Source organism: Theropithecus gelada, chromosome 2, assembly GCF_003255815.1.
Source record: "Theropithecus gelada isolate Dixy chromosome 2, Tgel_1.0, whole genome shotgun sequence".
NCBI lineage: Eukaryota > Metazoa > Chordata > Mammalia > Primates > Cercopithecidae > Theropithecus > Theropithecus gelada.
The window spans coordinates 41,737,435-41,764,944 of NC_037669.1; the positions used below are offsets into that span (position 1 = coordinate 41,737,435).

Genomic DNA, 27,510 nt, shown 5'->3' on the forward strand with positions numbered 1-27,510 from the left:
CAAAACTCACCATCTTTCTTATCTCCCAAATTCAGTTTTATGATGGCTTTCCTTCTTCAATTCATTTTAATCCTCTGCATTCCTACATTCCATTTATGTAACCTCCATACCTGAATAATGACTGATACTAACTCCACTTTTTCCAGCTGTCATGGCATAGTGAAAATTACAGATCTGCCACTTACTGGACAGGTACTTTGAACAAATTCCTTAACCTCTGGGAACATTACTTTCTGTAAAATGGAGATAGTAATATGAATTAGGATAAATATACATGTTATATAGACATACAACATATATGTAATTCATATATATTAACCTTTCAATAGTAGATATTCAATAAATTACAGCTATTGTTACCCTGAAATCAGTTTTTCTTTCTTTTTTTTTTTTTTTTCTTTTTTTTGAAATGGAGTCTCACTCTTGTTGCCCAGACTGGAGTGCAATGGTGCGATCTCGGCTCACTGCAACCTCCGCCTCCTGGGTTCAAGTGATCCTCCGGCCTCAGCCTCCGGAGTAGCTGGGATTACAGGCGCCTGCCACCACGCCCGGCTAATGGTTTTTTTGTATTTTTAGTAGAGACGGGGTTTCACCATATTGGCCAGGCTAGTCTTGAATTCCTGACCTAAAATGATCCGCCTGCCTGGGCCTTCCAAAGTGCTGGGATTACAGGCGTGAACCACCGCGCTTACCTTGATATCAGTTTTTCAATCTGTGCTTGAGGTGTTGTGTTCTTAACTATCTTGTACTCCTTTGCAAAGATAATATTTTTTAAACATAGATTTTCTAATCAGTTCTCTAGCATTGTTTCATTCCATCTTTGGCATGTTTTCACTTTGCTGTGCTGTACTTTTACACATTCTTTTTAACTATAGCTTCCTGCTTTGCTCTGGATCAGGAAGCGATTGAAGCTGACACCCACAGAGTTAAACTCAGTTGCTGAAGCCACCAGCTCCCCCTCCCAGTCCTCCTTTTCAGAGTAGGCTGGCAGCTGTCCTAACTGCCTACTAAAGCCAAATGCTTGAGGAGAGAGAGAAAGGAGCCAGCCATGAATCCTTTCCAGAAAAATGAGTCCAAGGAAACTCTTTTTTCACCTGTCTCCATTGAAGACGTACCACCTCGACCTCCCAGCCCTCCAAAGAAGCCATCTCCGGTGAGTCCTTAGATTCAATCCTGCCTCTGACAGGAATGGCCTCCCTCTTTTGGCTCTCTTCCTTGGGCTCCGGAGCTTCAAGCTGAGCTGTATTAGGGTATTAAAATGATTCTCTCTTGGATTTAGAATTCACCTGAAACCAAATCTAAACAGAAGCTTCCTTTACATAAGAAGACAAAGCAGCAGGAAGAGGTCGTCAAATTTCTTCAGTTGGGATCCAGGGACTTGATGAATTTCATTGCATATTCTGTTTCCCTGGGGGAAAAAAGCAATTTGAATGTCCAGGGAAACTTGGCAAGCATTCTTGTCTGGAGAACTATGTGTGATTGTTCTTTCTTTACCAATATAAAAACTCTGCTCTTAGTTCTCCCTATGTGCAGAGCCTTCTGTTGAACACTAATGGAAGTTTCAGAATAGATCCAATCTCTGTTACTATGTGTTCCCAGTTTATTGTGGGAGATAGGGCAGAAAAACAGAGAAGTAATAGCAATGTTTTGCATTTATAAACTTGCTAAAGCACTTCTAAACTCATCATCTCAGTCAATTCTTACATTAAAATTCTGTAAGTGGGGAGGATATAGTAATGATAGCCAAAATTTACTGAGTTCTTACTGTGGGCCAAAAGGTGATGTTATTCTCATTTCTTCAGAATAACAGAACAGAGGATTTGAGACAGGTGTAGTGACAATGCCAGTATCAGTATGTTAACATAGCCAGTGGCAGTGTTGCCTAACTAGTGACAGTGTGTCAGCTAAACTCCAGATTGCATAATTCTCAAGCTGTGAGCTGCAAAGGTAAGAAGCCCAGTTCACTGTATGTTTCAAGCAAGTTATTTTAAAATGTTAAAATATATTAATATTTAGGAGAGTCGTTTATATATATCCCTAGGGTTAAAAGAATAATACATTACTTTATTATTTTGCCTATTTTTTTTAGTTAATGATATCTCTTCTGGTCCCAAAGAATTTAGGGCTACTTATGAAGATGTATATATTTCTCACGAAATGAGGCAATATAAATCTTATAAGATTTGACAGTACCGAGGACAGATACCTCTATGTCTCTTCTCATGTTAGTTGGTCTATTGTAATAGATAGGGAATTAAAATAAAACATAACATTCCTTATAGTCTGACTGATATATTACGTGAAAAAACATAATTCTTTTAATGTCCAGTAGGATTATCATGAAAATGTTATAGAATCTCTTTAGTAGGAAGAGTAGACATTTAATTTTACAGGATTTAAGAACTCTGCCTAAAGTCAAGATGATCAATTAGCTTACCCTTAGGAATCTCTGCCCTCCATGTTGGGCTCTGTGCCTGACTCCAGCAGCCTCTGAAGTAGAAGCTATCATATTGCCAGGATTCCTCCCAGCATGGCAAACAGAACAGCTGGGGACAAGAGGGGTCAGTCCCCAGAGTGGAGCTAAGCAGAGACTGACATCTGAATCTCACTGCTTGGATATCAGGTATTCCATAGGCTATCTCTTTATTCTGTTCCTAGGAAGTAAATATGACCATTCTTCTGCCCCAGAGCCCTAGGCTTTTCATTTAGTAGTTGTGGGAAGATGAGCAGGTCCTGATGTCTAGGATCAAGGAATATTTGAGCAAGTCCACGTAAAATAAACAAGAAACAAAATAATATTCAGATTAGCTTCTATTATTTCTAAATCAGTAACGTAAGCACTTTTAGTGTTATAATAGGTGTGTCATGAAGACTAGAGACCATTGATCCATTACCTACCATGACAATTTGAAATAAATGAATTTTTCAGTTGTGAAGAAATCTAATTGTTGAAACAGGGGAAAACAGCTCATGCTTGAATCGTTGCTTTCTTGTTGAATAGAAAATCTGTGGCTCCAACTATCCACTGAGCATTGCCTTCATTGTGGTGAATGAATTCTGCGAGCGCTTTTCCTATTATGGAATGAAAGGTAATTTTGTGTCCAAGAGTCCTACCTACTGTCTCCCACTCACCCTCACCCCATGTTTGTGACAGCCTGGTCTCTTTATATGCACTTATTTCCCTAGTCCACTCTTTCTGCCTTGGTCCAAATCGATCCTTTACTTTGGCCAAGACTTCCAATAAATCTCTCATAGGATTTCACCTAATATATAGGCCAAGATCAGAAAGGCCTGAGAGAAACCAGAACACAGACTGTGAGAATGTAAGTGGGTAGAGCTGGACATGATGGCATGTGCCTGTAGCCCCAACTACTTGGGAGGCTGAAGCAGGAGGATTGCTTGGGCCCAGGAGTTCAAGGTTATCGGCCACCTGTAATTGTGCCAGTGAATGGCCACTGCACTCCAGCCTGGGCAACATAGCAAGAACCCATCTCTGAAAAAAAAAAAAAAAAAGTGGGGAAGCTCTTATTATCTGAGTTACATTTTTCCATACCTGTTCCTCAGGTATGAGCTAACAGCTCTTGGCTAAGAGCTCATACCTGAGGAACAGGTATGAAGAATGGAATTCAGATGAGAGCTCTCATCATCTTGTTGCTGGGAAGGAGAGGAGAGCGAAGGAATGTTGGAAGCACCGTGTTATGTTCATGGTTGGCCTAAATGATGCTAGAGGTGCACATAGACTGAAGGGAGGAGTATTTGTACGTTCAACATAGTCCCATTCACTCCCACAACTCCCATGGGGCCCTGCTTCTACTGCCTGGCAGTCACTTCTCAGTCATGCCACTGATGGGAGTACTGAAGGCCAAAATCACCTTATAAAGACCAGAGATTAAATATTTTTTTTTTCCATAAATCGCTTTAGGCCGGGCGCGGTAGCTTACTCCTGTAATCCCAGCACTTTGGGAGGCCGAGGCAGGCGGATCACGAGGTCAGGAGATTGAGACCATCCTGGCTAACACGGTGAAACCCCGTCTCTACTAAAAAGAATACAAAAAACTAGCAGGGCGTTGTGGCGGGCGCCTGTAGTCCCAGCTACTCCGGAGGCTGAGGCAGGAGAATGGCATGAACCCGGGAGACAGAGCTTGCAGTGAGCCGAGATCGCGCCACTGCACTCCAGCCTGGGCGACAGAGCGAGATTCCATCTCAAAAAAAAAGGTCACTTTAATGCATCTGTCTTGTTTTTTCTCCCCACACCCCTTTTTTTCCCCACTACAGCTGTGCTGATCCTGTATTTCCTGTATTTCCTGCACTGGAATGAAGATACCTCCACATCTATATACCATGCCTTCAGCAGCCTCTGTTATTTTACTCCCATCCTGGGAGCAGCCATTGCTGACTCATGGTTGGGAAAATTCAAGTAAGGAAATGGGAGGTCACATCCCTACAAGTTTCACAGATTGTGCAGAAGGCTATCACTTCTAACCTGTTGCTTTTGAGCAAGAACATACCTATGTCATGCGTGAAAAATAAGAATCTCTGTACATCTGTGTAGTGTGGGAAATTTAAAAAAAAAAAAAAGAATCTCTATGGCAATAAGGAAAGGCTATTCTTTTCATTATCAGTTTTTCCAATGTGTTTACATCCTCTTCAGCTGCGGTATCTTTTGTTCCTTAAAACTAATTTAAACCTTCCATTCCATAGTTTAATATTAAATCTTCTTCTAATCTTGGTGGAGATAGAAAGTACTATCCACCAGCAAATTTCTAATTTTAGCTGGCTGCGGTGGCTCATGCGTCTAATCCCGGCACTTTGGGAGGCCGAGGCAGGCAGATTGCCTGAGGTCAGGAGTTTGAGACTAGCCTGGCTAACATGGTGAAACCCTGTCTCTACTAAAAAGACAAAAATTAGCCAGGCATGATGGAGGGCGCCTGTAATCCCAGCTACTTGGGAGACTGAGGCAGGAAAATTGCTTGAACCTGGGAGGCAGAGGTTGCAGCGAGCCAAGATCGCGCCACTGCACTCCAGCCTGGGCAACAGAAGAAGACTCTGTCTCAAAAAAAAAAAAAAAAAAAAAAAAAAAAAAATCGAATTTTAGATGCTTTTAATGTGGTTATTTGATACTTTCTCCCATCTCTTCTCCAGATTGAGTCATCCCATCTCCTTTAGGATCTTTATGAGTGTCTCTTTTCAGCTCTTTTGCCATCTATTTCTCTTCTTTAACATCTTTTTGTAGTTTCCTTCCTACGAATCTAATATTTTCATGAGTTAGACTATTGGTTCATTCAGTTCAGTATCTTTTAAGTCCCTGAACATAGCACCAAGAGATACAACATGGTATAATGTTATAGTTGTCCCCTATAACATTATCCTGATAAGCTAGAAATGGATTGTGGATATCCACTGCTCAATTATTTTCTATGGACCTGTCATTTGTCTAAAAGAGCATTTCTCAAAGGGCATTCTGTTCAAAACTATAAAATATAATGAGTTATGAGGGAAAATAAAGCTCTTGTGGTCAAACAAGTTTGGAAACTGTTAGGCTGAGCAAAGCTAAAAATGTTCCCTTACGGCATGACTTCTTATAGCCTTAAACATGCTAATATGAACTATAAAATCTCCGCAGAAGGTTGTAGTATGTAGTGTTTCCCAAACTAATGTGACTATGGAATATTTTTTCTGGATATTTTGTGGACCTAGTGTTCCAAGGAATTCTCTTTAGTAAACAGTGGTTTATAGCTTACTTTGGCCTATATATGTTCATTATTCTAAAAGTGTTTAATCAGCACCTAATATATATCTATAGACATAACACAGTACTGAACAGTTTCTTGACTTGGGAGAGGAATGGTGGGTGAGTAGCTGAGATCTACATTTGCTACATATGTAGTAGTAGTCACCAAAGTTATCTAGATATGAGGTTGGCACTACTTGCAGAATAAAAAGTGCAATCTATAGTCTATTTATTCAGTTGTAGAAGAAAGATTCATATACATGACATACCACTTTTATTTATTTTAAAAATAATTTCCTTTAAGATTGAAGAAGCACAGTTACAGGATTTGATGAGCAATTGTTTCCTGGTTAATTCAGAGAAAATTTAAGAACCTCCACTTGTGCCCTCAAGTCAATCCTTCTTGATGTATTTATTATTGTTTTTAATTTATTTTTATTGGGATATAACTTACATAAAGTACACAAATTCAGAAGCCTTAACTGTACCACCTTGATCAGTTTTTATATATGTATCACCATCACCTAGATCACTCTCCCTAGGGTCTCTGTACCCTCACTATTCCCCTCTCTCGCCTTCAAAATCTCCCAAAGAACCAGAGTCTTTTCCTGCAACCAGAAGCAGGTGCAAATCTCTAATAGTTTTAAATGAACAAAACTCATCTTGACTCTTCTTTTCCTATCATTTTTCTCTTATTACCATTAACCCCATGTTATAAAAATAATCCTCTGTGTGTGTTGCCTTTCTCACTCTTCATTATCACCTCTTATGGTAGAGTAATATAATGTAATGCAATATAATCCAATTCAATTTAACTTGATTTGACCCAATTTAATTCAATAAATGTTTATTGAGCACTTTCTATTTGTCCAAGGAACCGTGGAGGATGAAGAGGTGAATTACACGTACTATCTAATTCATATTGTTCATATTCAAATAGCTTTAATACAGAGCATATTGTAGTACAATAAGGTATACTATAAATCATCTTTTTTCCTATTGAAATTACTCCCTAAGATCACTGGTAAGGATTTATTCATTAACAAATTCCAGTGGTCTTTTCTAAATTCTTACTCATTTTGAACTTGTTATTAACATTTCAGCCTGTTTATCATTTCTATGAAACTCCCTGGCCTTCTCTACAGTATATTTTTCTTACTCTCGTCCTCTTGTATCTTTTCTTATTTATCTGGCTTCTCTTTTGCCTCTTGTTTACTTCACTCTTTCCTGAGTATAAGCATTTTCCCAGGTTATAACTTTTACCCTCTTCTCTTTCTCTAGATTCTTCCTTAGCAAATTCTGTGGTGTTGATATTAGCTGTATGCAGATGGCTCCTCAAATTCCAGTGAATTACATATTGGCATTCACCTCCTGGATTGTCCTAACTCCCCAGATCTGTTCTTTGTTCTGGCTTCCCTACATTCCTACATTCAATCAGTTATCAAATTCTACCAATTCTGTTTGCCACAATCTCTCTCACATTTATCCTTTTTTCAGCACAAAATCCACTGCATTAGTTGCCATCACCCAGTTTTGGTCTTCATTGTCTCAATGTCTTTAAATTGAGATATTAAAATGGACATCTAAAATGTTTTTACTGCTTCCGATCTCTTTTTCCTACAATTGAGCATATACGCTACTGCCAAATTGATCTTCCTAAAAGAAATTCTGATCACATTACTACTCTGCTCAGCAATTTCTGGTGACTATTAAATCACTGTCTACTAATCTCACTCCAACTGACTTTTCTGTGCTTATTGTCATACTTATCTCCTTTCAAGAGTGGCCACTAGAGGAAAATTTAATACTAATATTTCTGTAATCATATCCAATGAGATCTCTTTTTCATGTCTGCTTGCATTGTTTCTGCTTCATGGAAACCCCTTCTTCTCCATCCTTTCATGTCCAAACCCTTTAAGGCTCACTCAAATACCACCTATGCTATGTAGTATTCTCTGCCCCCTCATCTTTTACTATAGCCAGAAGTAATCTAGTGTTTTTTGAATTCTTTGTTTTCTCACCCTTATATGACATTTACTAAACTCTATCTTATTATAGTTATTTAATTATTTATATATGAATCTGATATCTTCTTTCAAACACCTAAAGGACAAAGTCATTTATATATATTTTTCCCCACCCACCCCATTTATATATTATATAAACATATATAATGTGTATAATATATAAGTATATAACATTTAAGTATATATATAATATATATATTTTTTGTCATTGAGACAAAGTCACACTCTGTCGCCCAGGCTGGAGTGCAGTGATGCAATCTCGGCTCACTGCAACCTCTGCCTCCCAGGTCCAAGCGATTCTCCTGCCTCAGCCTCCTGGGTAGCTGGGATTATATGCATGTGCCACCATGCCCGGCTAATTTTCGTATTTTCAATAGAGATGAGATTTCACCATGTTGGCTAGGCTGGTCTCGAACTCTTGACCTCAAGTGGTCCACCCACCTCCCTCTTCCAAATTGCTGGGATTACAAGTGTGAGCCGCTGTGCCCAGCTGTGATTTATATTTTTATGCGAGAGCACGTAGAATAGTGCCTAGCACGTAGCAGGCCCACAGTAACTCTTTGAATTCATAAATTTATTCACCCTCTGACCCTCAAATGTAGCCACATACTGCAGGTAGATGTAGATAGGCATGAAGGTTACTTTTATTTTATTGTGGGTATTGTGGTTGCTTTTTATTTTTATTTTTTATTTATTTATTTTTTGAGACAGAGTCTCACTCTGTCTCCCAGGCTGGAGTGCAGTAGCACGTCCACTCACTGCAAGCTCTGCCTCCCGGATTCACGCCATTCTCCTGCCTCAGCCTCCCAAGTAGCTGGGACTACAGGTGCTGGCCACCATGCCCGGCTAATTTTTTTGTATTTTCAGTAGAGACAGGGTTTCACCGAGTTAGCCAGAATGGTCTCGATCTCCTGACCTCGTGATCTGCCTGCCTCGACCTCCCAAAGTGCTGGGATTACAGGCGTGAGCCACCGCGCTCGGCCTGTGGTTGCTTTTTAAATAAGAAAACTTGGGGGTGATTGGTATCTCTTTCACAAAGGGAGTAGTTTGAGAAAACGTGGATAACTTGTTCTCCTGTAGTCATATTTGTGTGTGTGTGCGTGTGCATGTGTGCGTGTTAACATATACAAACAGATGATAACAGCAACAAAAGAGAGTAAGTACTTAAAACTACCCTTCCTTAAGTTGGAAAATCAGAAAAAAGACAAGACTCTTCCTTTACTATCTTCTCTAATTTGAACCTGTAGCCTATTTTCTTCATTTGCTAGAGGAAAATGGATAGATTTTTGTTTCAAACCGTTAAGTTCTTCCCCACCTCTTATATGTTTCTCTGCCTGAGTATGTGTTTGTGTGTGTGTGTGTGTGTGTGTGTGTGTGTGTATGGTGTGTTTACTTTTATTCAGGTGTTACCTTGAGGGTGAAAAGCCTTCTATAACATTAGAAAGATTGTTCAAACCCTGAAGTGCAATTTCCTGAATTTAGTAAACAACTTCTATTAAAAATCTTTCCTCTCTTTGCTATCCCAGAATAATAGATTTGTTAAGAGGAAATGGGCATCCAGAGTCCCTGACTCTTGTTTAAGGAACTCCCTATGCCAGGAAAGAAGTGATTCTTCCTTCAGAGCTACACACAGGAAAGACTAATCAATAGGTACACAGTGGGAAAACAAAAATTATTAGACATGCATATTGGTTTCTCAAGGATGCTATTTGTAGTGTCAAGTTGGTTTTAAGAAAGGAAAACACTTTTAGTCATAGTTCCTAGATTTTATATGCTATTACCCAGGCTCATCGGTTTTGATTTTTGACCTGGGCAATCACTTAGAACCACTCTCTTAAAGGTGTTTATCATGCTTTTATAAAAAATTTTAATTTAATTTTAATTTTTATTTTTTATTATACTTTAAGTTCTAGGGTACATGTGCACAACGTGCAGGTTTGTTACATAAGTATACATGTGCCATATTGGTTTGTTGCACCCACGAACTCACCACTTACATTAGTATTTCTCCTAATGCTATCCCTCCCCTGGCCCCGACACCCTACGACAAGCCCCCATGTGTGATGTTCCCCACCGTGTGTCCAAGTGTTCTCATTATTCAGATCCCACCTATGAGTGAGAACATATGGTGTTTGGTTTTTTGTTCTTGTGATAGTTTGCTCAGAATGATGGTTTCCAGCTTCATCCATGTCCCTGCAAAGGACATGAACTCATCCTTTCTTATGGTTGCATAGTATTCCATGGTGTATATGTACCACATTTTCTTAATCCAGTCTATCATTGATGGACATTTGGGTTGGTTCCAAGTCTTTGCTATTGTGAATAGTGCTGCAATAAACATACATGTGCATGTGTCTTTATAGTAGCATGATTTATAATACTTTGGGTATATACCCAGTAATGGGATGACAGGGTCAAATGATATTTCTAGTTCTAGATCCCTGTTTTCCACAATAGTTGAATTGGTTTACACTCCCACCAACAGTGTAAAAGCATTCCTATTTCTGCACATCCTCTCCATCATCTGTTGTCTCCTGCCTTTTTAATGATTGCCATTCTAACTGGTGTGAGATAGTATCTCATTGTGGTTTTGATTTGCATTTCTCTGATGACCAGTGATGATGACCTTTTTTTCACGTGTCTGTTGGCTGCTGAAATGTCTTCTTTTGAGAAGTATCTGTTCATACACTTTGCCCACTTTTTCATGGTGTTGTTTGTTTTTTTTCTTGTAAATTTGTTTAAGTTCTTTGTAGATTCTGGATATTAGCCCTTTGTCAGATGAGAAGATTGCAAAAATTTTCTCCCATTCTGTAGGTTGCCTGTTCACTCTGATGGTAGTTTCTTTTGCTGTGCAGAAGCTCTTTAGTTTAATTAGATCCCATTTGTCTATTTTGGCTTTTGTGGTCATTGCTTTTGGTGTTTTAGTCATGAAGTCCTTGCTCATGCCTATGTCTTGAATGGTATTGCCTAGGTTTTCTTCTAGGGTTTTTATGGTTTTAGGTCTAACATTTAAGTCTTTAATCCATCTTGAATTAATTTCTGTATAAAGTGTAAGGAAGGGATCCAGTTTCAGCTTTCTGCTTAGGGCTAGCCAGTTTTCCCAGCACCATGTATTAAATAGGGAATCCTTTCCCCATTTCTTGTTTTTGTCAGGTTTGTCAAAGATCAGATGCTTGTAGATATGTGGTGTTATTTCTGAGGCCTCTGTTCTGTTCCATTGGTCTATATATGTGTTTTGGTACCAGTACCATGCTGTTTTGATTACTGTAGCCTTGTAGTATAGTTTGAAGTCAGATAGCGTGATGCCTCCAGCTTTGTTCTTTTAGCTCAGGATTGTCTTGGCAATGTGGTGTCTTTCTGGTGTCCATATGAACTTTAAAGTAGTTTTTTCCAATTCTCTGAATAAAGTCATAGGTAGCTTGATGGAGATGGCATTGAATCTATGAATTACCTTGGGCAGTATGGCCATTTTCACAATATTGATTCTTCCTATCCATGAGCATGGAGTGTTCTTCCATTTGTTTGTGTCCTCTTTTATTTCATTGAGCAATTGTTTGTGTTCTCCTTGAAGAGGTCCTTTACATCCCTTGTAAGCTGGATTCCTAGGTTTTTTATTCTCTTTGTAGCAATTGTGAATGGGAGTTCACTCAGGATTTGGCTCTCTGTCCGTTATTGGTGTATAGGAATGCTTGTGATTTTTGCACATTGATTTTGTATCCTGAGACTTTGCTGAGGTTGCTTATCAGCTTGAGGAGATTTGGGGCTGAGACAATGGGGTTTTCTAAATATACAATCATGTCATCTGCAAACAGGAACAATGTGATTTCCTCTTTTCCTAATTGGATACCCTTTATTTCTTTCTCTTGCCTGATTGCCCTGGCCAGAACTTCCAACATATGTTGAATAGGAGTGGTGAAAGAGAGCATGCCTATCTTGTGCCAGTTTTCAAAGGGAATGCTTCCAGTTTTTGCCCATTCAGTATGATATTGGCTGTGGGTTTGTCATAAGTAGCTCTTATTATTTTGAGATATGTTCCATCGATACCTACTTTATTGAGAGTTTTTAGCATGAAGGGCTGTGGTATTTTGTCAAAGGCCTTTTCTGCATCTATTGAGATAATCATGTGGTTTTTGTCATTGGTTCTGTTTATATGCTGGATTACATTTATTGATTTGCATATGTTGAACCAGCCTTGCATCTCAGGGATGAAGTTGACTTGATTGTGATGGATAAGCTTTTTGATATGCTGCTGGATTCGGTTTGCCAGTATTTTATTGAGGATTTCCACATCGGTGTTCACCAGGGATACTGGTCTAAAATTCTCTTTTTTTGTTGTGTCTCTACCAGTCTTTGGTATCAAGATGACGCTGGCCTTATATAATGAATTAGGGAGGATTCCCCCTTTTTCTATTGATTGGAATAGTTTCAAAAGGAATGGTACCAGTTCCTCTTTATACCTCTGGTAGAATTTGGCTGTGAATCCGTCTGGTCCTGGCTTTTTTTTTTTTTTTTGGTTTGTAAGCTATTAATTATTGCCTCAATTTCAGAACCTGTTATTGATCTATTCAGAGATTCAACTTCTTCCTGGTTTAGTCTTGGGAGGGTGTATGTGTCCAGGAATTTATCCATTTCTTCTAGATTTTCTAGTTTATTTGCATAGAGGTGTTTACAGTATTCTCTGATGGTAATTTGTATTTCTATGGGATTGGTGGTGATATCCCCTTTATCATTTTTTATTGTGTCCATTTGATTCTTCTCTCTTTTCTCTTTATTAGTCTTGCTAGCAGTCTATCAATTTTGTTGATCTTTTCAAAAATCCAGCTCCTGGATTCATTGGTTTTTTGAAGGGTTTTTTGTGTCTCTATCTCCTTGAGTTCTGCTCTGATCTTAGTTGTTTCTTGCCTTCTGCTAACTTTTAAATTTGTTTGCTCTTGCTTCTCTAGTTCTTTTAATGGTGATGTTAGGGTGTCAATTTTAGATCTTTCCTACTTTCTCTTGTGGGCATTTAGTGCTATAAATTTACCTCTAAACACTGCTTTAAATGTGTCCCAGAGATTCTGGTATGTTGTGTCAATTTGGCTTTCAACATTTGAAAGCCAGTGTTCTCATTGGTTTCAAAGAACATCTTTATTTCTGCCTTCATTTCGTTTTTACCTAGTAGTCGTTTAGAAGCAGGTTGTTCAGTTTCCATGTAGTCATGTGGTTTTGAGTGTGTTTCTTAATCCTGAGTTCTAATTTGATTGCACTATGGTCTGAGAGACAGTTTGTTGTGATTTTTGTTCTTTTACATTTGCTGAGGAGTGCTTTACTTCCAACTATGTGGTCACTTTTGGAATAAGTGCCATGTGGTGCTGAGAAGAATGTATATTCTGTTGATTTGGAGTGGAGAGTTCTGTAGATGTTTATTAGGTCCACTTGGTGCAGAGCTGAATTCATGTCCTGGATATCCTTGTTAACCTTCTGTCTCATTGATCTGTCTAATATTGACAGTAGGGTGTTAAAGTCTTCCATTATTATTGTGTGGGAGTCTAAGTCTCTTTGTAGGTCTCTAAGGACTTGTTTTATGAATCTGGGTGCTCCTGTAGTGGGTCCATATATATTCAGGATAGCTAGGTCTTCTTGTTGAACTGATCCCTTTACCATTATGTAATGGCCTTCCATGTCTCTTTTGATCTTTGTTGGTTTAAAGTCTGTTTTATCAGAGACTAGGATTGTAACCACTGCTTTTTTTTGCTTTCCATTTGCTTGGTAGATTGGGTAGATCTTCCTCCATCCCTTTATTTTTAGCCTATGTGTGTCTCTGCACTTGAGATGGGTCTCCTGAATACAGCACACTGATGGGTCTTGATTCTTTATGCAATTTGCCAGTCTGTGTCTTTTAATTGGGGCATTCAGCCCATTTACATTTAAGGTTAATATTGTTATGTGTGAATTTGATCCTGTCATTATGATGTTAGCTGGTTACTTTGCCCGTTAGTTGATGCAGTTTCTTTCTAGCATTGATGGTCTTTACAATTTGGCATGTTTTTGCAGTTGCTGGTACCGGTTGTTCCTTTCCACATTTAGTGCTACCTTCAGGATCTCTTGTAAGGCAGGCCTGGTAGTGACAAAATCTCTCAGCATTTGCTTGTCTGTAAAGGATTTTATTTCTCCTTCACTTATGAAGCTTAGTTTGGCTGGATATGAAATTCTGGGTTGAAAATTCTTTTCTTTAAGAGTGTTTAATTCCCCCACTCTCTTCTGGCCAATAGAGCTGCTGTTAGTCTGATGGGCTTGCCTTTGTGGGTAACCTGACATTTCTCTCTGGCTGCCCTTAACATTTTTTCCTTCATTTCAACTTTGGTGAATCTGACAATTAGGTGTCTCGGGGTTGTTCTTCTCAAGGAGTATCTTTGTGGTGTTCTCTGTATTTCCTGAATTTGAATGTTGGCCTCCCTCGCTAGGCTGGGGAAGTTGTCCTGGATAATATCTTGAAGAGTGTTTTCCAACTTGGTTCCATTCTCCCTGTCACTTTCAGGTACACCAATCAAATGTAGATTTGGTGTTTTCACATAGTACTATATTCTTGGAGGCTTTGTTCATTTCTTTTTACTCTTTTTTCTTTAAACTTCTCTTCTTGCTTTATTTCATTCGTTTGATGTTCAATCACTGATACCCTTTCTTCCACTTGTTTGAATTGGCTATTGAAGCTTGTGCATGCATCACATAGTTCTCATGCCATGGTTTTCAGCTCCATCAGGTCATTTAAGGTCTTCTCTACAGTGTTTATTTTAGTTAGCCATTCATCTAATCTTTTCCAAGTTTTTTAGCTTCCTTGTAATGGGTTCAAACATCCTCCTTTATCTTCGAGAAGTTTATTATTACCAACCTTCTGAAGCCTACTTCTGTCAGTTCATCAAAATCATTCTCCATCCAGCTTTGTTCCATTGTTGGCAAGGAGCTGCAATCCTTCGGAGGAGAACAGGTGCTCTAGTTTTTAGAATTTTCAGCTTTTCTGCTCTAGTTTCTCCCCATCTTTGTGGTTTTATCTACCTTTGGTCTTTGATGCTGGTGACCTACAGATGTGGTTTTGGTGCGGATGTACTTTCTGTTGATATTGATGCTATTTCTTTCTGTTTGTTAGTTTTCCTTCTAACAGTCAGGTCCCTCAGCTGCAGGTCTGTTGGAGTTTGCTGGAGGTCCACTCCAGACCCTGTTTGCCAGGTATCACCAGTGGAGGCTGCAGAACAGCAAATATTGCAGAACAGAAAACATTGCTGCCTGATCCTTCCTCTGTAAGCTTCATCCCAGAGGGGCACCTGCCTGTATGAGGTGTCAGTCAGTCCCCACTGAGAGATGTCTCCCAGTTAGGCTACATGGGCTTCAGGGACCCACTTGAGGAGGCAGTCTATCCTTTCTCAGAGCTCAAAAATCATGCTGGGAGAACCACTGCTGTCTTCACAGCTGTCAGACAGGGACGTTTAGGTCTGCAGAAGTTTCTGCTGCCTTTTGTTCCACTATGCCCTGACCCCAGAGGTGGGGTCTATGGAGGCAGCAGGCCTTGCAGAGCTGTGGTGGGCTCCATCCAGTTCAAGCTTCCCTGGCTGCTTTGTTTACCTACTCAAGCCTCAGCAATGGCAGATGCCCCCTCCCTCTGCTAGGCTGCTGCCTTGCGGGTCAACCTCAGACTGCTGCACTAGAAGTGAGCAAGGCTCCGTGAGCATGGGACCCACTGAGCCAGGCGCAGGATATAATCTCCTGGTGTGCCATTTGCTAAGATCATTGGAAAAGCACAGTATTTGGTTAGGAGTGTCCCGATTTTCCAGGTACAGTCTGTCATGGCTTCCCTTGGCTAGAAAAGGGAAATCCCCCAACCCCTTGTGCTTCCCGGGTGAGGCGATGCCCCACCGTGCTTTGGCTCACTCTCCATGGGCTACACCCACTGTCCAACCAGTCCCAGTGAGGTGAACCGCGTACCTTAGTTGGAAATGCAGAAATCACCATCTTCTGCATCAACCACGCTGGGAGCTACAAACCGGAGCTGTTCCTATTTGGCCATCTTGGAGTTATTATGCTTTTGAATGTCTTCTCCACACTTATCTTTTCTCTTTCTCCCAGTGGGTCTGCATAGTATGTCCTTTCTCCTCTTTTTTGTCTGATCTGAACTGACCTTCTTTTCTTCATGCAAGGTCTCTTCCTCTTCCATCACTACACACTCTCAACCTCTGTATATACCTCTTCTCGGTTCCTAAGCTCCTACTAAAAATGGCTCTGGCTTTTTATATTCTTATGGTGAAATAAAATATATTACTTCTTTCTCTTCCATTTCCTTTTTCCACATTAACTTGTTTGTGATAAAACCAAAGGAATGCTGGGTTATGAGTTAAATATAGAAGTTCTACACCTAACCCTAATACTAATTAAAATGTCACTTTGGGGCCAGCTGTAGTGGCTCATGTCTGTAATCCTAGCACTTTGGGAGGCTGAGGCAGGAGGACTGTTTGAGGCCAGGAGTTTGAGACCAGCCTGGTCAGCATCACAAGACCTCATCTCTACAATAAAAGAAAGTCACTGTTTATTTATTTTTATTTATTTATTTAATTAATTTATTTTTTTATTTCTTTGAGATGGAGTGTCGTTCTGTCTCCCAAGCTGGAGTGCAGTGGTGTGGGATCTTGGCTCACTGCAACCTCTGCCTCCTGGGTTCAAGTGATCTGCCCATCTCAGCCTCCCAAGTAGCTGGGATTACAGGCACGCACCACCATGCCTGGCTAATTTTTGTATTTTTAGTGGAGGTGAGTTTTCACCGTGTTGGCCAGGCTGATCTTGAGCTCTTGACCTCAAGTGATCCATCCACCTCAGCCCCGCAAAGTGCTGGGATTATAGGGGTGAGCCACTGCAACTAGCCCAAAAGTCACTGTTTAGAAATGTCATTTGACCTGTCTGGATTTCAGTTTCTTGATTTGTAAAATTGAAGGATTAGTGACGTCAACCTAAAGCATTTCTGTGTCCTGTGGTTGGGATTACAATGACTCTAATATCCCATTTCAAATGCAGAATTTTCAGGTCTCTTGACTTCTTGCTCCTCCTATTAGTTTCCTGCCGTTAGTTTCCTCTCTGATATCCTTCATATCTAAACTATTTCCTATGAGGGTTTATTTGTTTTTTGTTTTGTTTTGTTTTTTGTTTTGTTTTTATCTATAAGGTTGCCTATTTTCCTCCTAAACTACTTATACTTCTGTCATTCATTTAGTCCAAGCTTGTCCAACCTACAGCCTGCAAGCCACATGGAGCCCAGAACAGCTTTGAATGTGGCCCAATACAAATTTGTAAACTTTCTTAAAACATTATGATAATTTTTTTTTTTTTAACTCACCAACTATTGTTAGTGTTGGTGTATTTTATGTGTGGCCCAAGACAATACATCTTCCAATGTGGCCCAGGGAAGCCAAAAGATTGGACACCCCTGATTTAGTCCATCAATTCGATACTGATCTTACTACTCAGACTTTATCACTTTGGCTCAAACTCCTTTTTTTCCCCTCTATGATGATCTAAGATAGATAATCTGTTTGGGGTTCATGATAGCTAGCATTTTTTTTCTGTTCCCTTTCTTGCTATTTATTCTTCTTATTACAACAAGGAGAACCTTTCTCTAGAAGATGTTACAAGATCTTTTGGGAAAGCTTGTCCCGTCCCCTGATGTTAATTAGTCCTACATTAGTCACCTAACTTCTTTTTTTTTTTTTTTTTTGAGATGGAGTCTTGCTCTCTCACCAGCCTGGAGTGCAGTGGCACCATCTCTTGGCTCACTGTAACCTCTGACTTCCTGGTTCAAACAATTCTCCTGCCTCAGCCTCCCGCATAGCTGGGATTATAGGCGCATGTCCCTATGTCCAGCTAATTTTTATATTTTTGGTAGAGATAGGGTTTCACCATGTTAGTCGGGATGGTCTCGATCTCCTGACCTCGTGATCCACCTGCCTTGGCCCCACAAAGTGCTGGGATTACAGGCGTGAGCCACCGTGCCCAGCCTAGTTACCTAACTTCCTGCCCCCTACCCCCCAGACCCTTTAAGGTCCCTGCCCTAGAAAGCCGACCCAAGGATTAGGCACTTAGAATGAGAAATCCACATCCTGAGAGTTTTGACATCTCCGGCCTCTCTTTGCTGTCTTTATTCCATTCTATTCTCTTCATTCCACATTAGCATATAGCATCTTAAAAATTGCAGGTGTAAACTGTATAATTTCCAAGGTTCATTATAATGCTAACATTCTACTTGTATGTAGGAATGGTGGTGTGGTAGTACACATAAGGAATATATGTTGTAGTGTGCCATATTCCAATGTGTGAATCTCTCTATATGTTCTTAGTGGAGTTCCTTATTCTTCTACTTTCTATTTGCTGTTCAAGTTCTTTGAGAAAACAATACAACAGAATGTTCCTTCCAACTGCATGGTTTTCATAACTGGACAGTCTATTCTAAGTCCCTGCCTCCTTTCTTACCCTTGTTAACTTGTCCCTGAAGAAACTGTGGTGAGGATTACAATTAATCCAAGAATCCAAGTTACCCAGGCTGAACCTGAGAGCTTTCTACCTCCCAGTGCTTCTTTAATTTTGAGGAAGTTGTTGGGTTAGCCATTCCTGTTTACTTGAAGTTCTTCCTTGACCCCTCTTGCTCCCTACAGCAAAAGACATTCCTTGAGAAAAACGCCTAAAGTCCAAATATCCTCTTCTACTGGTTCTCCCATTTTAAAACATTATTACTTTTGCTACAAATCCACCTTGTTCTTGTCATGTCCGTACAAAGTAGGGTTTCTCTGTGTATGTGTGAAGTGAGCGGGTAGAAGGAAAGGGGAAGGTGGGTATAGGAAGGGAACTTGAACACTACAGAGTGAAGAATTCCACTCCTTTTTCCTAGTCTGTTTACTTCACTCACATTATTGTCTCTATTTGGATTTCTCAGATAATTCTTTCCTCCTCCACTCCTTCCTCCTCCTCCTCCATTTATCCCCACACTGAGAACAGTATGAACCCTAAGTCTGTATTATTCAAGTCTCTCAGTTCTGGTTTTAGACTGACTGATTTAGCTCTCTCAACAGGACAATCATCTATCTCTCCTTGGTGTATGTGCTTGGCCATGTGATCAAGTCCTTGGGTGCCTTACCAATACTGGGAGGACAAGTGGTACACACGTGAGTAAAATCATGGAATCAACTAAACTACTTTTCTCAAACATTCGTTACAAATGATTTTCTATTTTCTTACCAGAGATGTCCCTTTATTTCCAATCTACAGTTTTACTACAAAAGAGGTTAAGAAAAACAGTCTTATAACCAGTTGAACTCTTTCCTGCTTTATCTGAGCTCATCTGTTTTTGGGACTTGTAGAATGCCTAGTTAGTATCCTCTTCATATGCTTGAAAATAAACAAAACCTTCACACCCTACATATTCCCTCACCTTTTTATTCATCCATGCAACTATACTTTACCAGGGTTAAAAAAAAAAAGTCTATAATGTTTCCTTATAATTAATTGTAGAAGTCATACTCAAAGCTTCGAATATTTACATTTATGTGTAGTTCCATATATTTCAGTTGCTATTGATGTTTATGGGATCAGAGGCATTTGATAAATTCTGATGTCTGTTTGTTCAGTCAGTAGAGAGGATTACAGCTGTTCACAAAGCAGTTTATATGTATTCATGTTATAATGCACCTGTGTGCCTGTGTACATGTATTTATCCTATGAGTTAGAAATTTTGTTTGTTTTTAGACAGAGTCTTGCTCTGTTGCCCAGGCTGGAGTACAGTGGGGTGATTTTAGCTCACTGAAGTCTCTGCCTCCTGGGTTCAAGTGATTCTCCCACCTCAGCCTCCCGAGTAGCTGGGATTACAGGTGCCCGCCACCACACCTGGCTGATTTTTGTATTTTTAGTAGAGACGGGGTTTTACCACGTTGACCAGGCTGGTCTTGAACTCCGGACCTCAGGTAATCCACCCGCCTCGGCTTCTCAAAGTGCTGGCGTAGCCTCTGCACCTGGCCTTGATATTTAATAAATACTACTTTCTTATTGGTGTCCCGTCAAATATCTTTGACACTGTTGCTATTAGTTATGATGAATTTGAACATTTTATATATTTTTTAAAATTTTGGTGAGGATATGTGAGATCAGGGTCCTTAAAAGGTCTTTCTGTTGAAGTACTCCTTTGACTAAAACAAGATTGGGAACCAGTGTGTTAACTTTGGAGTTCCTTCAGTATCTGTTTCTATCGGATGCTCGTAAGGGGTAAATGGAACTACCAGGGATGAAATCTTCCCACGTAATGCATACTTTCTTGCAGAAGCCAAAGGATCATAAATATGGTAAGTGCCCATGAATACCTCCTAGGAATAAAGGCAAATGGAAAGTACCAATGGGGTAGAAATGTGAAGGGAATCTTTGCCCTTGTACACATGTTTTCCCCTCTGCAGCTATGTAGTCCATCTCTACAGGTGCATTTAGTATCAACATGGTTGGCATTCTCACCTCTCCATTTCAGAGTCCTATCATTAGTCGGCCTGAGTCTAATAGCTTTGGGGACAGGAGGCATCAAACCCTGTGTGGCAGCTTTTGGTGGAGACCAGTTTGAAGAAAAACATGTAAGAATCCTGTTATTTTGTATTTTCAAGAATATAAAGCCAGCATTAACAGTGGTACCTGGCAGGTAGCCATTTGCCAAGATTGAAGTAATCTACTGATCAGATCTTACCTGAGCAGTTGTATTCAATGCTGGATACTGGTCATTAATAGTGAGGAAAACTGAAACAGTTTCAAAGGAAAGAGACCAGGGTGGTAGATTAACTAAAAGGCATGTCTTATGCGGAAAGGTTGAAGGAAAATATAGCTGCTTATAGATGCTGGAAGGATGTCAGTGATTAAACCTGAGACCAATGAGTGAAAGCCTCCAAGAAGCCAGTGTTTTGCCTGATGGGTGGAAAAACTTCAAACAATTGTTAAGTTTACTCTAACTTGAGGTGTTTAGGAAGAGATATGGTAAGCACTTTGGGAATGGGAGGTGATGAGTAGTATAGAGATGATTTAAGCATCTCATTTTGAGATTCCATGAAAGGGGAAAATGACCAATTGCAAGGAAACATAATGAATGTCTATAGATGAATTTCCCTGGCTGATCATTCCCTCTCTTCCTAAATACTTTCCATTACCAGTAGTGAAAAATAAATGGGCCTCTATGAGAAAGCAGTGACAAATAGGCAAGGAAGTAGTCTATTTCTAGATCTTTCAACATTTCTGGCTTCCTCACTTTTGTTTCCAGTTTTCAGTTTTGTCTGTCTTCATGTATCCATTCCGTCTTCTCTAACTGTTTATCTTTTTTCCAGTTTCTCTTTTTCCCCCTCACCACTTCTCTCTCTCTCTCTCTTTCCCCGCCCCCTACTCTCTCTCTCTCTCTTTCCTTTTCCCTCTTCTACCCTGATATAATGCCTATTATCTCTTTCTGCCTCTGCTATGCTGTCCTGTCTTCTAGTGTTTTTCCCACCTTTCAGGCCATTTGGGTTATTTTATACTCTTTATCTGTCCAAGAGTCCATAGATCATAATTGCTTGCTGACTTTGGAGAAAGAACCAACTTTTGGCAAGTGGGACCCTATGTATGATGAACTATATAAATTAGATGAGTGGAATAAGGTTTAAATTGAAACCAGGAGAGGAAACAAAACACACTATAAATAGACAATGGGGAAGGACTTGTTGTTCTAATGTGGCAGGGAGAGATCTGGGGTGTCAGAATGAAGCATGTCAGTGTATAATGAATGAAACATCAGCAACTTTATTTGAAAGTTGTTTCATTTGATAACTGCTCCACAAAGATATTTCACTTAGTAGGACGAATCCGCCTCCAGGTTTCTACTAGCCACTTCTAAGCCTGCTGATTTCTTTTTAGACTCTCTGGCAGATCTCCCTTAAGCACTAGATGAACTATCCTGCTTCATTAACAGTTGACTCTACTGTCCTATGTTCTGGTACTATTCCTACCATACACTCCTACCACAAAATCTATTATTTAACTAAATCAGGCATTCACTTAGTTAATACAGTCAATAAACATTTATCGAGTCCCTAATATATGTCAGATGCTGTGCAAGGTACTGGGGATTACAGAAATTAGTAAGATAAAATTTCTGCTCTAAAGAAACTCACAACATACTGACAAAACAGACATTTATGGGAGGCAGAGGCAGGAGAATGGCTTGAGCCCAGGAGGCAGAGTTTGCAGTGAGCTGAGATTGCGCCACTGCACTCCAGCCTGGGCAACAGAGTGAGACTCCATTTCAGAAAAACAAAAACAAAAACAAAACACACACACACACACACACACACACACACACACACACACACACACAAATGCAGACATTTAATGCAAAGACATTAATATTCAAATAGTTATATACAGGACACAGTAGTGGCACTGAAGACAGGAAGATTATTTTTAACCTATGCAAAGGGAGGAAAAGAATGTTAAAGCTGCTCTGGAGTTTGAAAGGTGAGTAAATGATTGGGGTCCCCCAGCCATGTTTTTAAATATCTATTAATAATATGAAATTCAGGTATTATGGAGGCAATATCTGAATCTTTCTCTTTGTATGTACCTTCAGCTCTGAATCTGAACATGGAATGGGGCTGGAGCTAGGGGACACATTGCACTGATGATTTATCCTGTTTGTTTCAGGCAGAGGAACGGACTAGATACTTCTCAGTCTTCTACCTGTCCATCAATGCAGGGAGCTTGATTTCTACATTTATCACACCCATGCTGAGAGGTTAGGATTTTTTCTGATGGGAAAAGGCTTTGCTCTGGTCAGCCAAAAAGCTGTTCAAGGCTTTCTCCTGTCCATCGTCTCCTTTTATAAGAGCTTGATAACCTGTGAAAATTTATTTTAGTCTTGATTTGTCTGGCCCAAAGGAAGAATTATGGATTGGGTAATGGGAGGAAAGAGGATGGTTATGTCTATTCTGCAAGCTCAGGTTTATTTGACAACCTGAACTTGTAGAATAAAACATCAAATATTCAAGACTCAGAGTTACTTTCCTCCTCACATCCCATTTTCTTTAGGAGATGTGCAGTGTTTTGGAGAAGACTGCTATGCATTGGCTTTTGGAGTTCCAGGATTGCTCATGGTAATTGCACTTGGTAAGTTCAGTGAAGCAAAGGAAACTAGTAATCATTGATACCTGTCACATGTAAAGCATCATGTAGGCACTTTACACGAGCTGTTTCATTCAATCCTCACACTAGGGCCTATTGGGCAACAGTTATTGTAAGGGTTTCCCCTCAACTTTGGAGGTAGATTCTGAATGAGGTCAGAAACTTTAAGAAAAGTGTCCAAGGTTGCATAGATGCTTTCTGGGGAGCCTTAAAAAAGATCAAACTCTGGGCCAGTCAGGGACTTGGGCATTTCTTAGTATCTCGGGTCATTCTAATGTATACTCAAGGTGGAGATCCACTGCTCTGCACTACAATATATAGGGAAGCAAGGAAGATAACCCTCTTTCAAACTAGTTTACTTCATATGATACTTATTTATCTGGTAATTGGAAAAGATTTTAAATTCTCTAAGCCTTTTAAAACAGCTTCTAGGTTTAGCTATTTCTGCCCTGCTCTGTAGTGCCCCCCTGGAGTGCCCCCAAAGAGTCTGCCCTTGAGTAAAGAGAATAAGAGGAGGTGAATAAGTAGGTGAAAATTAATGCAACTTAAATCAAGTGGCGTTCTTTTTATCCCTGAGAACCCAGTCCTGGAAGAGAAGAGGGATATGGTGTTCCTTATTTTACACAGCCTGAGGGAAAACTTGGGCATGATTATTTCTAATCATTGACCTGGAAACCTGTTCTCACTCTGAGCCTCAGCGTGACACCCCCCTGGAAGATATCCAGTGCAAACCCATAAAGAGCTCAACAGAGGAAAAACAGCCCAGAGACTCAATGTTCAGTGTATTATTTAACAGGGAGTGGATGGGAGGGCGGTGATAGTAGTACTCAGAATTCCCAATGCCAAGGAAATTTATTATAGGTGAGCTGTGATAATATATTCCCTATTTCCTTCTTCATTCAAAGCCAAATATTTTCCCGAATATTTGCATGATAATAATATTTACATAATAGAGTAATTATGAAGATAAAAAAGAGACGATATAAATGAAATGTTTTATAAATTATGAAATGTTAAGTGCTAGCTGTCATTGTTAGTCAGCAGCTTCAGTTTTCTGGATACTAATCAATAACTCAAATCTCTGATCTTTTACTATAATTAATTTCTTTTTTCTTTTTTTTTTTTTTCTTTTTTGAGACAGAGTCTCACTCTGTCACTCAGGCTGGAGTGCAGTGGCATGATCTTGGCTCACTGCAAGCTCTGCCTCCTGGCATTCTCCTGCCTCAGCCTTCCAAGTAGCTGGGACTATAGGCACCCGCCACCATGCCTGGCTAATTTTTTGTGTTTTTAGTAGAGACGGAGTTTCACCGTGTTAGCCAGGATGGTCTCGATCTCCTGACCTTGTGATCCACCCGCCTCGGCCTCCCAAAGTGCTAGGATTATAGGCATGAGCCACCGCGCCCAGCCAATTAATTTATTTTTTCATTCAATCATTTATTTAACCAACATTTAATGAACCTGTTGTGTGCCATATTATGTGCTAGGTATTGGGATCACACTGGTGAATTGGATACCTGGAGAGTTCATGTTCCCAAAGAGCTATATAGTTCAGTAGAGAGAGGAAGGCAAACAAGTAAAAGGAATTTACAATATAGTATGATCAGTATTTCCCAGATCAATATAGTATGATCTAGGAAAGTACAGAGAGAGCTATGGGAACCACATAAAAGGAATGTTTAATTAAGACCTTGAGGGACCGGGCACAGTGGCTCACACCTGTGGGAGGCCGAGGCAGGAGGATTGCGTGAGCTCAGGAGTTTGAGACTATCCTGGACAACATAGCATGACTCCATCTATACAAACATTTAAAAATTAGTGGAATATGATGGCACACACCTATGATCCCAACTATTTGGGAGCTGAGATGGGAGGATCGCTTGAGCCTGGAAGGTCAAGGCTGCAGTGAGCCACGATTGTGCCACTGCACTTCAGCCTGGGCAACAGAACAAGCCCCATCTCATAAATAAATAAATGAATAAAATAATAAATAAATAAATAATACTTTGGGGGTTGTAAAAAGTTTGCCTAAAGAAATGACATTTAAGGTGAGACCTAAGGGCCGAACAGCAGTTAATCAATAAAGAAATTATAAGTGATGCAGAAAGAGGACACAGTAGCTGTAAGACAAGAGGCTGAGAAATAGCATGACATGTTTAAAAGCTTTAAAGGCATTCGGATTACTTAAAGCATGAAAGAGAATGATAAAGAGGAGAAACTGCCAGAAACCAGATAATGAAGGGCCTTTTAAACCAGCAAGGAATTAGAACTTCATTGTGAGGGAGAGTGGGGAACTCTCAAAACATTTTAACAGATGAATAATTGCTAGATTTTAATTTCTCAATGATGTTTCTATAATGTAGAGAAAGGATTGTGTTCAGATGAGGCAAGGATAATATTTATTTTGATTACTGAATTTTTTGATATTTGCTTAAATTTAGTGCTTGAGATGAGTGCCTCACTCAGTTCACCCTAATCTGGCCCTGGTTGAATTAACAAACCTTAGAATGGTTACATATGTTAAGTAAGGGAGAAGATAAGTCAAGGTTTAATGTAGTGTTCTGAACCTTGAGCAACTGGGTAGGCAGTGGGGTCATTAACTGAGATACTGAGGAAAAGCCAGTTTGGGGCAATGTTGATAAATTTAGTTTTGAACATGTTGCATTTTATATGTAGTTGGAATATTTAATTGGAGTTACCAAACAGTTATTTGGAAATACAAGATTAGAGCGTAGAAGAAATGTTTGCACTATAGATATAGATCTGGAGTCATTAGTATATGGGTAGCAATAAACCATGAAATGAAGATAGATAACTAAAAGCTAGTAAGATAAGAGTAAGGTTAAAAAAAAAAGTGGGGTGGGAGGATAGGTTCAAACTTCAAGGAGTGCCAGGATTTAAAAGATAGGCAAAGAGGAAAAGCCCACAAATAAGACTAAGAAGGAATGGCCAAAGTGGTAATAGTGCTATCTTGGATACCAAGAGGATTTCAAGAAGGGATTCATTCAGCGTGATAAATGTTACTGAGTGGGAGATTAAGATAGGGGTGACAGATGTCTATTAAATATAGCAACAAGGAGGTCACTGGTATGATTATATCAGTTATGGTAGAATGGTGGAGGCTGAAGACTGATTGGAGGACACTGAGAAGTAAATGCTACAGGATTCCTTTGGTGCTGCTTTGTCAGCCAGAAATCTCTGTGGCCACTGCCGCCTCTGTTCGGGCCTTGCTCTGGCCCACTGGGCTTGCTCCACCTGCTCAGCCTGGTAGGCTGCACTTGGCTCCCACCTGCTCAGATCCTGTGCCTACTTCCATGCTGTGCCCAGCTCCATGCTCAGCCCATGACTGGACTAGGCATGCAGCGAGCAGCTTCTGTGTTGGGTGTGGCATCTAGACAAGGGGAACACAGTGGCACCCAAAAACTCAGAGATGCTAGCAATCGCAGAGCCCTAAGGGATGTTACATCTCCTGTTCAGGAATTCCCGAGGTCTGAGCCCCCAGAAATGTTACAGCTATTCACTCCTGTCGTTCAACGAGCAGGAGCATGTTACAACTCTCTTTCTTCTGTAGTCTAGCGAGCAGGAGCGTGTTACGGCTCTTTTATTCTCGCTGCCCACAGCTTGGTGAGCTGACCAAGGGTGTCACAGCCCTTTCATTCCCACCACCCACAGTTCAGCAAGTTCCGGGTCCTTGTCCCATGACCAAGAAAAATGAGGTGTGTGGACACCAGAGAGTGAGTAAAGCAGAGAAGAGAAGAATTTTACTGAGTGGCAGAAGGAAAGCTCTGAGCTCCTAGAAGGGACCCGAAGTGGGTAGCTGTCTGTGAGGCTTAGTGTGGGTTTTTTACGGGCTTTGAATGGGGGAGTGCATGCTGATTGGTCCATGGGTGGGTTTGGAAAAAGCACCACTTGATTGGTTAAAAGCCATCATCCAAAAGGAACCAATGGAGAGAGAGGGTAAGACGGAGATAGAAGTTCTCACTCAGGTCATGGACTCTATCAGGAACCGGCAACTCAGTTTTCAGGCTTCAAACTGTCTTTGGCTTGAAGGTCAGGTTTCACTGGGACCCGTCCATGTCTGCCTGGGAATTTATCTGCCTCTTGTCACTATCAGTAAGAAAGTGAAATAGTATTTATAGCTGGAAGGTGACATGGATTCAAGAAAGGATATTTAGCATGTTTGAATGTTATTAGGAATAATCCAGTGCAGAAAGAAGTTGAAATACAAGATAAAGACAGTATAATCAGTATGAAAACACATATGAGCAAATTGGCTTTGGATAGGAGGAGGAATATCACCTTCACCTACCTGGAGGGAGGACAGGATGAGTGTGAATACAAGAATTAATAGATTTGGTGGCAGGAAATTGAAGGAGTTTCCATTCGAAGGTCCAGCCTCTTTCTAGGATCATTCTTAGTTTCAGGAGCAGTTTATTCTCTACCCAAAATTTTCCTCTTTTTTAGGTACCTCCTTTTTTTTTTTTTTTTGAGATGGAGTCTCGCTGTGTCACCAGACTGGAGTGCAGTGGCACAATCTCAGCTCACTGCAATCTCCGCCTCCCAGGTTCAAGT

At 40.2% G+C, this 27,510-nt stretch overlaps 1 protein-coding gene across 2 annotated transcripts in view; it reads left to right on the forward strand.

Moving 5' to 3' along the window:
• The first annotated feature begins 665 nt into the window (after positions 1-665).
• Positions 666-27,510, forward strand: part of SLC15A2 (solute carrier family 15 member 2) — a 52,876-nt gene continuing 26,031 nt past the window's right edge. Inside the window, exons 1-7 of one of the 2 annotated variants that reach the window (XM_025376944.1) lie at positions 666-1,153; positions 3,002-3,089; positions 4,276-4,417; positions 18,840-18,932; positions 20,279-20,378; positions 22,465-22,555; positions 22,849-22,926. In XM_025376944.1, the coding sequence (XP_025232729.1) occupies positions 1,049-1,153; positions 3,002-3,089; positions 4,276-4,417; positions 18,840-18,932; positions 20,279-20,378; positions 22,465-22,555; positions 22,849-22,926 (697 nt within the window). In that variant the 5' untranslated portion in view covers positions 666-1,048. The remainder of the gene's footprint in view (positions 1,154-3,001; positions 3,090-4,275; positions 4,418-18,839; positions 18,933-20,278; positions 20,379-22,464; positions 22,556-22,848; positions 22,927-27,510) is intronic. The other variant, XM_025376945.1, reaches the window with a different exon arrangement.